At 32.9% G+C, this 12,507-nt stretch overlaps 1 protein-coding gene across 1 annotated transcript; it reads right to left on the bottom strand.

Annotated features, from left to right (window-relative positions):
- Window positions 1–1,062: 1,062 nt before the first annotated feature.
- LOC131622229 (uncharacterized) lies at window positions 1,063–11,590 on the bottom strand. Its single transcript, XM_058893257.1, has 6 exons — window positions 11,366–11,590; window positions 9,385–10,162; window positions 8,354–9,277; window positions 3,218–3,300; window positions 2,276–3,053; window positions 1,063–2,154 (listed from the first exon to the last, which is right to left on the bottom strand). Exons 1-6 carry the CDS (start codon window positions 11,481–11,483, stop codon window positions 1,245–1,247), a joined length of 3,591 nt encoding a protein of 1,196 aa, XP_058749240.1. The 5' UTR covers window positions 11,484–11,590; the 3' UTR covers window positions 1,063–1,244.
- Between the last annotated feature and the right edge of the window lie 917 nt (window positions 11,591–12,507).

Raw genomic sequence — 12,507 nt, 5'->3', positions numbered from 1 at the left:
AAAACAATAGTACAAATGAAAGAGAGAAACTTGAATCAATAGTTGAGATTAGAGCATGATGAAAGCATGAGAGAAAGAGCATGAGAGGATCCAAATCACACACCATTTGGAATTAGAAATTGCATAATCTAGAATTTATTGTTTAAATATGTTTGCATGTATTAGGCTTTGAATTCCTGCTTGAAGAGATTTAATTTCTTAAACTTTGGTTTGATTAGATTTAGTCACCTAATCACCAATTTGTTAATCATGAACGGTTAATCTATAATCTTAAATGTTAGTGAATTTAATTTGGATTGATTCAGGGCCAGTTTGTTTCTGCTTTAAAAAAATGGATTTTTTCTTTGTATTTTTAAAAATAGATTTTCTAAAACCGTTTTTCAAAATATTACAAATTTTTTTATATTCGTTTTTTTTTTTAAATGAAACACTTAATTTGACATCCAATAACATAAACATACATAATTGAAGACCAAAACTTTGTCAAAATCATAATTTTTTCAAAAAGTTGTATTTCAAAAATGATTTTTATGAAAATCTATTTGAAATAGCTTCAAAAATTAAGTGATTTTTTGAAATTTTGATATCCAATTTTTTTTCCCATAAATAGATGACATACCTAAAATCACATTTTAAGAATAACTATTCAAACAAAATTTTCATTTAAAGCTTTTATAAAAAGTTTCTTTGTAAAAAAAAATTTCACAAAATTTGGTAACACTATAAAAATCATTTTTAAAAAAAGCCAAAACAAACGGGCCATCAAATATCTCATTTGAATCGATTGAAATTAATACATAGGTTGCAATTATCTCATCTTAGCAATTCTTGAGTAGCTTTAACAAATCTATCTCATTACACATAGTTTTGAAAATGTTTTTCAAATATTTTTCTTCTACAAAAACTCTAATTAATAAGTTTTTAAAATAATAGAGTCTACTAATTAACCACCTTCCCTTTATAAACAATTTCTTAACCAAATTGACAAACAAATTGGATATAAAAAGAGAATGCACTGAAGTAGAACATGATAAAATTCATTTCATCTCATTTCATCATTTAAATTCATTTTTATACCTTTTGATGTCAAATGATAGAAGTATGTGAAAAAATAAATAAGAAACTTAATTCCAATTCTAAAATACAAATTTGCATAGAAGGTGGAACATTCACTATCAATACCAACTAGTATCAACCAAACCATAGTTTCATTCATCTTTTACAAACCCTTTCTTATCTTTCTCTTAACCATCTTTTAAATTCACAACTGATATATTTGCATCATCTTGTTCTAAATCTTCTTCCTTGTTCCTTTCACAAACTTCATCTAAGGACTTGTAAGTGTAAAACCAAGTACATATTATGTAATAAAGGAGATTTATAACTTGAATCCCACTAACAAAAAAATAATAGTAGTCCAATCTACCTCTATTAAGGTTTCTATCAGGAAGCCAATTCCTCTCTTTATCAGTATACTTATGAACCAATGATACCAACAATGTGCCCATATAGTTACCAATAGCTGTAGTTATGCAGTACAAAGCAGTTCCACTACTTCTCATACTCTCAGGTGATTGATCAAACAGAAACTCCAAATGTCCAACAAATATGAAAACTCCAGCCACTCCATGTAAACAATACTGAGGCACCAACCAAAACACACTTATTGGAATAATCGCTTTTGGATCATCCAATAAGTTGTATTCTGCAGCAACTTTTTTTCTTTTTATTTCCACTAATGCTGAAACTATAGTGGCTATAATGTTGATCACAAAGCCTACCCCCATTCTTTGCAAACATGTGATTCCAACTGGGTTCTTTGTGAATCTACGGGCAAATGGGACGAAAAGACGGTCGTATAGAATAACTCCTGTCATCATGGTTAGCACACTGAAAATTGACATATGGGCTGGTGAGATTTGGAACGAGCGAGAGAGATGACGGTCCATTGAACGCGCTTGTTGAATCATAAAACTATGTATGTGTGAGGAAGAAGCTATGAGCAAAATTCCTGAAGCCCAAATTGGAAGCATTCTAATGATGGATTTTAGCTCCTCAACTCTATGGACAGTCACTAGATTCCAAAGGTTTGGTGATAATACATTTGAATCTTTTGCATCTTTCTCTGTAACAATTGCAGCCTTGTCCAACCACCTGCATATATATTTAGAGCAATTACATACTATAAAACGCAGACAGACTCCAACACAGACATCTGGACCCGACACAGTCACTGTGACACTGATAATGTCAAAAAGATAAGTATCTGACTTACTTATATTGATCAGAGTGTAAAAGACTTCCTTCTAAAGAAATTCCAGCATCAAGTTCCTTATTTTGATATAGAAGCTTAAGGTCATTAGGTAATTTCTCGTTCCTCTTCTTTACGGCGGCCACAATCACTTGGGCCAGACGAACCAAAGGGCTTCCTTTCGGTTTCACAGTCTTATACAATGGTGACCCCAACACAAATGAAACTATTGATATCAACATAGCAATGGTGGGAATGCCAAGGCCCCAACCCCAACCCATATTGTCTTGAACATAAACTACAATTGTCAAAGCACTAAGAGAAGCTAACTCCATGAAGAAAAAGTACCAGTTAAACAGGCTCCAATTCCTAGATGCCACACCACTTTTTGTCATGTCGAATTGGTCTGCTGAAAAAGGAACAACACAAGGTCTAATGCCACCTGATCCAAGGGATGTGAGAAGGAGAGAGACATAAAGTGTTGATAGTTGTAAGGATGTGGCTTCTTGGCAGTTCATTTGCGTTGGACAAGGCTCCGGGCGAAAATATGGGAGAATAGTCGATATTGTAATACTAATCAATCCGAGTTCGTAAATGAGGCATCCGATTGTAATAGTCCAAAACCTTCCAAGAAAGGAGTCTGCTAATAGAGCACCAATGAGAGGAGTGAAGCTAGACATTCCACCAAAATTTGTGAGTGTGTTTGAAGCTGTTACCAATGGCATGTTCAACTCTTGGGTTAGGTAACTTATCAAATTACTGTGAAAACCAGCAGCCGCAAATCTATCACACACTTCATTTCCTGCATGTACATATTGTCTATCACATTTAAAAGTTTGCATCATTAATTATAGTTAAAATGAACATTGATATATCATATATCCAATCCATGCAAGTTAAAACTCAATTGAATTTAGAATATTAAACACAATGATCATTAATTTAAACAAAAGTAAGTTAGCTCACCAAAAATGAAAGGTAACGTTCTGATCCCTCCTCTTTTCTTGTTATGTGTTATCTCCACTTCTTTTTCTACCATTTCCATACTACTCTTGTTCCCCTTCTCCATCTCCATTTCCACTCACTTTATGTATAGACAGAGAAAGATGGATTGAGGATTCTTCATAGAGGGAAAGAGCTAGGTGTCTTTTTTTTATAGTTTGTTTTCTGATGATGTTTTTGAAAATAACCATTTGGCTGAGTTAGAGAGACATGATAAAGTGACATGGTTGCATTGCAAGGGGTGGTGAGATTGCGTCTAAATTCGGATTTTCTTTTTAAATATTTGTGTATGTGAAAATGAAAGAAAAATCAAAAATAGTTTTATTATAAAAACAGAAAAGAGGTGATGAATTGTGATCCAACACAAAGTCATCTTTTTATTTAAAGGAATCTACATTACACCCTCCAAGTTGTTCCTGCACTCCATGTTATCAATAATTTTATCATAATATCTTTATATTAATATTTTGACAATTAATACTAAATTTTTGAAAATCATATACTGAATTTTTAAAAAAACAAATATAAAATTATAATTTGTTTCAAAATCTATAATTTTATATGAAATGTTTGAAAAAAATATTATAAAATTATTTTTTTATTATGAATTTCTTAAATATCTATTATAAAATAATAAATTTAAAAAAAAATTATAATTTTACATCAATTTTTACAAAAATGCAAAACTCTGCAATACATATTGCTTTTTCAAATTATATAAGGCTTATTTCAAATATTCGATATAAATCAAAGATTTTCCAAAATTTATGATTTAAACTAGATATTTAAAAAATCCAATATAAATTACAAATTTTCTCAATTTATGATTTTAAATCGGATTTTTTGAAAATGCCAGTAAAATCATACAAGATTTTTTGTATGTCATATAAGTTTTTTTAAGTATGAATTTTTTTTACAATATACGATTAATGAAAAAAATATAATAAGTATTTTTTGTATTATGAAACTTTTGACATAATTAAATATAAGAATTTTCATATGGTATTTCATATGGTATTTTTGACATAATTAAATATAAGAATTTTCATATGGTATTTCATATGGTATTTAAATGGACTAATATAATTTTGGAAATTGCTAATCTCATCTTAATTGGTGGAAAAATACCATATGAAAAATCAAAATTGTCCATTTAATTTTGGAAGCTCATTTGCGAGTGCAACACCTTACACCCTACTCAAACACGCTCCAACTGAGTTTCACATCATATTTTTCATAAAATTTATTTCAGAGACGCATCTCCGGAATAACTCCATGTGCACCCTATGCAATCCTCAGTAAAACACCTTCTTTTGACATAAATTATCTCAGAGATACATCTTCGTATTCACACTAGACATAATCTGGAGATGCATCTTTAGAATTACACTAGACAGTAACTTTTTTATTTTGAGTTAGAGATGCTTTGATGAATTTGACCATATATGACTTTGTTTTGTATAAATTAAACCACAGACTTTCGAAATAATATGAAAATGACATATATAAGTTAATAAATTCAGAGTGCACAATAAAGTCAAAATAAAATAGAATAGAAAATTGTGCTCTTAATACACATACTATATACTATTGCGTAAGACGGAATCGAGCTCCCTTATTCCTATGCTGCCTCATGTATTACAGTGCCTCCCCCATTATGAAATTTACCACGTCCGTCACCTCCGAGCCATTAGGAAAGAGTCTTCTGTCTATATTTTTCTTCCCAATCTCCATGATACAACGACATCTAGGCAACACATCAACAACATGATCTGCCCTAGCCTGTCCATCCTCTAGTATCTCCTGATGAGGTGACTTAGGTGGCTCTCCCAGAGCATTAGTTTTCATATAAGGATGTGACATCCTGAAATACCAACGGATGTAGCAGTGTACATCACTCTAGTCGCTAGGAGCTAGGGTACTTCATGCCTCATACTGTACTAGATGAATAATTCTTTTATCAAACATGTTATCCATATCTCTATGTGTCATAGCGGGAGAAGTAGACTCAGAAGGGTCTCTGAGAATAAACTGCATGTAGCCGAATGGCCACATAACGCACTCAAGAAGATAATGATACATCCGATGTGAACCGCAAGCCAAACATCTAGAGTAGAAGGCAATGTCCTCCAAGGAGCGCGTCTCACAGTGATCGAAGTTCGTATGGAGGTGTATATCCTCTACTCCCATGCGGTCAAGATACACTCTGTATGACTCTGTTGCCTGATTTCCTCTGAGTGCACTAAATGCAGAAGCATGTTGCATATCCTCAATGTAGGTCGGAACACATGACCATTCAGATATGCGTGGGAAGTGTTGTAGAATCCAAGCCTAACAATGGTACATATGAATCATTAGTAAAATATGCATAAATGGACATAGCAAAAGTGTTATGAAACACTAAAAGATGCAGAAATATTACCGTCAACAGTGTGATGCTTCCTGTCACTAGTTTGGTCTTCTACATACAGTCTTCGGCTAACCTGGATTATAGGTAGACTAAACAAACGCCCTCCAATTGTACTCATGGATTCGCTCCAAGTCATCAAAATATCGCAGGTAGATCACATCATCCAGATAAGTGACACTCTTGTCCACAAAAATAGATGTGTCAACTAAATACAACAAGTATGCTGTCAAAGTGTATGCTTTATGCTGCGCAACCTACTCGTCACCACCAACATCCTGCTCTGCATCATGTAGTTGTTGTGTATACAACCTCTCCCAGAATTGAAACCTAGCATGAGCCACTCGCGGGGTTTCTAACTCCTTCATAACTTCCCTAACTCCTCTCCTACCATCATCTCCAATGCCTCATCTCTATTAATCTTGCCACGATCTAATAGTCTCCTCCTGATCGGAAGATGTAGCAGGCACGAGAAATCGTGAAGTGTGATAGACATCTCACCATGTGAAAGATGAAATGATGATGTCTCCGAGTGCCATCTCTCTACAAACGCGCACAACACACCATAGTTAACTGTAACATAACTAGTCTTGCACAAGTCTCTCAACCTAGATAGCTGCAACACATCATTAAGCCAATGCTAATTAGGCACCTACGGACCCATAATCTTCTGGGCATGGTTGATGAATTTTAAAGCATCGCAGTCCTATAGAAAATTAAATCAACGTTAGACATGTCTCTCAAAGAATATTTCAAATATTATAACAAACATGTTTATCAAAGAATGAAGACAATTGAATTTTACATCTCCTTCCCATATATGTCTGACAGTATGGTCGGTGTATAACGACAACAACGATAAGTCGGACATGCACTCCTCCTCCAAACCTCTGCCAGCTTGGGTGCTTGCGGGGCCTCGGGTGCCTCTTACGAAGACTCGGGTTCCTGTTGTGTTTCGGGTGCCTCAGTAGGTGGCACATATCTCCTACGGGAAGACAAAGGCGGAGATGAACAAGCCCTGGAAGTTGACGCCACCGCAACAACCGGGCTAGAAACAATAGTTGTCTGGGAGACTTGAGATCTTTCCCTCCAAACCGATGCATGATGTGCACTCCGTACCTCAATTTATATTATTTATCAGCCATAATATTTATAAATAAACCACACAAGCATTACATAGAAGAAACACAATGAGGTAAAACCAAAAAATATAGACAAAAAAAATTCAGATATGCATCTCTAGATTCTAGAAATCAAAATGTTGGAAAATTCTAGAGATGCATCTTCGGAATATTTTGCAACTCGGAATGACGTTAATGGCGGAAATGCAGTCCATGCCAACACCAAAAATAATGCATTGATCATTTAAACTACCTATAAAACACATTGTTCATTTCAATAACATATCTAAACTATCTATTACATAACCTAATGCTCAATTCCTACAGATGTATATCGAAATAAAAAAGTTTTTGAAAAATCATAAACTTACCAAATGTGAAGTTAGTTTGATGTTGAGTGAACTCTTTGATCGATTTAATGCTGATGAAAGAAGATTTGAAGTAAGTTGAATCATTTTGAGAGCTTGTGAGTTGAGAGAGTTTCAGACTTGAGAGGTTTAGAGTTTGAGAGAGTATTTTTTAGAAGTGAAGAATGAGAAAGGGTCTGACGCATTTTTGATTAAACAACGTCAGGAGATGCATCTCCGTAAGTTACATGAAGATGCATATTTGTAACTTTTTTTTACATATCCTTAAGGTCTGACTCAAGAACGAATGTGTTTGGATGTATCCGGAGATACATCTCCGAAATCTAAAAGTATTTTTGGTGTTCCACAAAAAATGTGGTAGTAATCTATAGAGTGTCTTAAACAGTTCACAAAATTTTTGAGTGCCTCTCTTTTTTTAAGGATGAGAGATGTTTCTTCCTCAGCTATTTTCATAGTGGTTTTTGGCTTGGGCCAAACAAATGAGCTACCTCAACCCAGCCGGCCAGGAAAATCCAATAAAAAATAGGGTGTTGTTTTACTATTATATTTGTTAAACACTTTTTACTTTTAATTTTAACCTTATCTTGATGTATACTACCCCTTCATTATTTGAATATCATAATTAGTAAATTTATTTCAAATTAAATATATTTTTAATCTTTAAAATAATTTACATATGAATCATATATATATTCTTTGATGAACTTACTAGATAAATCATATGAGTATATAATATAATCTCTTTGTCATTCGACGTGATGTAACAATGTGCTATATTAGTCACCTCCTATGGAAAATTATGGCAATTATATATGGCTAGAAAAGACTTGATATTTAAATGTCTATTGACCAACCTCTCTTTCTTATAAACTTTCATGGTGCACTTTATTCACATTCATTTTTATTCTAGTACATCACACTAGCTAGTCCTATTGGTTGATGACAATAATGTCTGATGTAACTAAAGATGGACTATCAATCTTGATGGAGATATGTCCAAGCTAAGTATTGTACATGTAAACAGAGTTCTCATAAATATCAAATGATGATAAAACTACATGCAAAAAAAAAAAAATACACACATCATTTCCATTTCTTAACAATGGAACTTACATATAGAACTTGAGCATTCATTATATTCAATAATACTTATTATTACCTACTAATATCAACCACTCCATAATTTCATTCATCTTTGGTAAACCCTCTTTTGTCCTCATCCTTACCATCTTTTAAACTGTCAACTGATATACTTGTACTCTCTTGCTCCAAATATTCTTCCTTTTCTCTTTCACAAACTTCACCCAAGGGCTTATAATTGTAAAACCAAGCACATATTAAGTAATAAATGAGATTTATAACTTGAATCCCAGTAATAAGAAAATAATAGTAATCCAATCTTCCTCTATTAAGGTTTCTATCTGGAAGCCAATTCCTCTCTTTACCAGTATACTTATGAACCAATGATACCAACAATGTGCCCATATAGTTACCAATAGCAGTAGTTATGCAGTACAAAGCAGTAGCACTACTTCTCATACTTTCAGGTGATTGATCAAACAAAAACTCCAAATGTCCAACAGACATGAAAACTTCAGCCACTCCATGTAGACAATACTGAGGTACCAACCAAAACACACTTATTGGAATAATCGCTTTTGGACTATCCAATAAGTTGTATTCTGCAGCAACATTTTTTCTTTTTATTTCCACTAGTGCTGAAACTATAGTGGCTATAATGTTGATCACAAAGCCTACTCCCATTCTTTGTAAACACGTTATTCCGGCCGGGTTCTTTGTGAATCTACGAGCAAACGGGACGAAAAGGCGCTCGTATAGAATGATTCCTGTCATCATTGTTAAGACACTGAAAATCGACATGTTGGCTGGAGCAATTTGGAATGAGGGAGTGAGGTGGCGATCCATCGAACGAGCTTGTTGAATTACGAAACTACCTAAATGTGATGAGGAAGTTATGAGTAAAATTCCTGAAGCCCAAATGGGAAGCATTCTAACGATGGATTTTAGTTCCTCAACTCTATGGACAGTCACTAGATTCCAAAGGTTTGGTGGTGCATTTGAATCTTTTGCATCAACTTCTGTGACAATTGCAGCCTTGTCCAACCACCTGTAGATATATCATAGAGTCATTAGGTAATACTCCCCGCTAGTTCTATTTATAAGAAAAAGTTTATTTGTTCAGATATATTAGTTATTCAATGTATCGGGATTTACTTATATTGATTTGAGTGTAAAAGATCTCCTTCTAAAGAAATAGCAGCATCAAGTTCTCTATTTTGATATAAAAGCTGAGGATCATTTGGCAATGTCTCGTTCCTTTTCTTGACAGCAGCGACAACCACTTGCGCTAGACGGACTAAAGGACTTCCTTCTGGTTTCACATTCTTATAAAACGGCGAGCCCAACACAAACAAAATTATCGATATCAGCATCGCAATGGTGGGAATGCCAAGTCCCACACTCCAACTCATGTTATCTTGAATATAAACCACAATTGTTAAAGCACTCAGAGAAGCAAAACCCATGATGATAAAATACCAGTTGAACAGATTCCACTTCCTAGACGCAACGCCATCTTTCGTCATGTCGACTTGATCAGCCGAAAAGGGAACAACACAAGGCCTAATGCCGCCTGATCCAAGAGATGTGAGAAGGAGAGAGATATAAAGTGGTGATAGTTGTAAGGATGATGCTTCTTGGCAATTCAGTTGTGTTGGACATGGTGGAGGACGAAAATAATGTAGTGTAGTTGATATAGTGATGCTAATCAAACCGAGTTCGTAAATGAGGCATCCAATGGTAATGGTCCAGAAGCGTCCAATGAAGGAATCTGCTAGTAGAGCACCAAGGAGAGGAGTGAAGCTAGATGTTCCACCAAAATTTGTGAGTGTGTTTGAAGCTGCTACCAATGGCATGTTCAGTTCTTGGGTTAGGTAACTTATTAAGTTACTGTGAAATCCAGCACTTGCAAATCTATCACACGCTTCATTTGCTGCATGTAAATTGTAAATATCACTTGTAAAATATTCATGTATAACAAAGTTTTCATAATTTACTAGAATTAAAGTTGTAATTATTATCCATTAAATCGACTCCGTTGATATTTGTGCAGAGACATATCAGCTTTTGTGGATTCTCAAGTTTCCTCCTTTCAGAAATGTAAGAGACAATCATTCATGATATGGCAGGACTAGATTTTTTTTCTCAATTTCGACTTGGCTGTATACGGAGGCACTAGCGAATCCACTATTATTTGTTTGTGGATATAATCATTGAATTTGCATTTGCGGTGATGAAAATCACAGCTTTATGGATATGTTATTTCTATATATATGTATGGACAAAAGTTACAGAATATTTGCACGTGGAGACTGTTGAGCATAAATGTTACTCTCATCACTTCTTTTTTTCTATATAGTCATAAGGTTTTATTTAAAAATTATCCTTAAATATATAAATTATTATTTTTTATATATACACAATATACTCTTTTGATTAATTTCTATTAATTCGCAAGTGAATTTATTAGTTAGTCTAGAATAGAGGTAGAGTATCTTACTTGTAAGAGCTTTGTGTAGGTTAATTAAAGTTTAACTATGACAAAATAATTCTAAATCGGATTTAGTTATATGGTTTAACTTGGACATAGATACTATGAGATCTTATTCAATCTCAGTATACTTTTGAAAATTTTCTGGTTCAATGTTGTATGGCTCTGATTTAATTTATTAAATTAAATATAAAAAATTAATGAAAATTGGTAGCCATTTCAAAAAAAAAAATTAAGTCATATAACTATGAAAACAAATAAAACTATAAAAATCATTTTTATTTAATTACTAAGCCTATTGCGACACTAATTTTACGTGGTTTATTTTTTGTTAGAAAATATTTAATTCATATATTTTCAGCTATTTTTTTGTTTAATAATATAGTGATCAGAATTTCACTTTTTAAAATAGAATAATTAAGATGTTTGGGATTCGAATTGTCTCTCATACAATCAAATGTCTTTGCACAATTATTAGGTGAGTAGACTAAACTAATTCTTTTAGTTCTAATATCTAGAAAAAAAATCACTGAAGTTAGAATCCATATTTCAAAGCTATGAACATAAAAAACATAAGAGGAGTAAGGACTATGGAAACAATGGAAAATGAAATACGAAGTAAGTTAAACAGAAAGTGAAGCTCACCAAAAATGAAAGGTAGTGTTCGGATTCCTCCACGTCGACGGTGGTTCATCTTCTTGCTCTCTGCTTTCTCCACCATTTCCATTTCCATGTCCCCCTTAATTCCCTTCTCTATCTCCATTTCTCTTTAATCTTGTATTGAGTATGCGAATGCTTATATATAATATACTTCTCAACTCAACCAATAGTGTATCCTTGAATAACTAGCTATGCCTATATATGATACAATCACTACTCTATTTATAGACAGAGATGGATTGATTTTCACCCCTCTAACAATTTAATTTAATAATCTTACGAGTCTTTATCTTTAACTTATACTACTATTTACTTTTTAATGAGTGTGCTTTTTTTTATTATAAAATGTGATTTTTTTAACATAAGAAATTTGTTTTTGTTAAAATATTATAATTTATAATATTTTTATATTAATATAGAGTATTACTTAATATAAAATTTGATATAATGAATTAAAATTGAGTCTTTTGATGTCAAGTTAATAATTATTATCAATAATATTTTTCTCTTATTTTGTTACAAATATAATTACAAATTCAATACTTTTAAATAATAATAAAGATTAAAATTATGTGATTTTAAAATAAAGGAATTAGATTTATGAATAGTGAAATGGCTAAAATTGTTATCTTACCTACATTCTTTATTTATAAAACAATCAAGGTGCAAAAACATCACAAAAAAGGGCACCTCAATGGGTACAACAAACCAATCTTCATAATCAGTCACATAATTTCAATGGCTATAAAAAAGAGTATAAATGTGTGGCACCTCATTCTGGATGGCAATAAGCTTTAAGGTTTTTCAATAGTTTTAGGACAAATTCACGCGATGAAAGAGTCTATTTTGAAGTGATTTCAGCGAGTTGAGAGCAAATTCACATGAGGTGATAAACTTTATATTTTTGAGATAGTGATCGGTAAAGTAGCAAGTGTACTATTTTGCCTCTGTAGTAATAAAGAGAAAATTCCCCGAATGTCAATCTCAAGGACCGCGTGATATTATAGAGTTAGTAGGAATTCAATTAAACAAAAAGCCTTGGGGTTTTTGGTTTGGAAATTATAATTGCAAATAAAAGTAAAAGATGTATTTGGCCAAATATGAGTAATCTGCCAGGGTAGGTGTGT

This window comes from Vicia villosa, unplaced genomic scaffold, assembly GCF_029867415.1.
Source record: "Vicia villosa cultivar HV-30 ecotype Madison, WI unplaced genomic scaffold, Vvil1.0 ctg.000025F_1_1, whole genome shotgun sequence".
Classification (NCBI taxonomy): domain Eukaryota; kingdom Viridiplantae; phylum Streptophyta; class Magnoliopsida; order Fabales; family Fabaceae; genus Vicia; species Vicia villosa.
The sequence above is the reverse complement of the archived record's forward strand: the minus strand, read 5'-3'. Positions and strand labels throughout refer to the sequence as shown.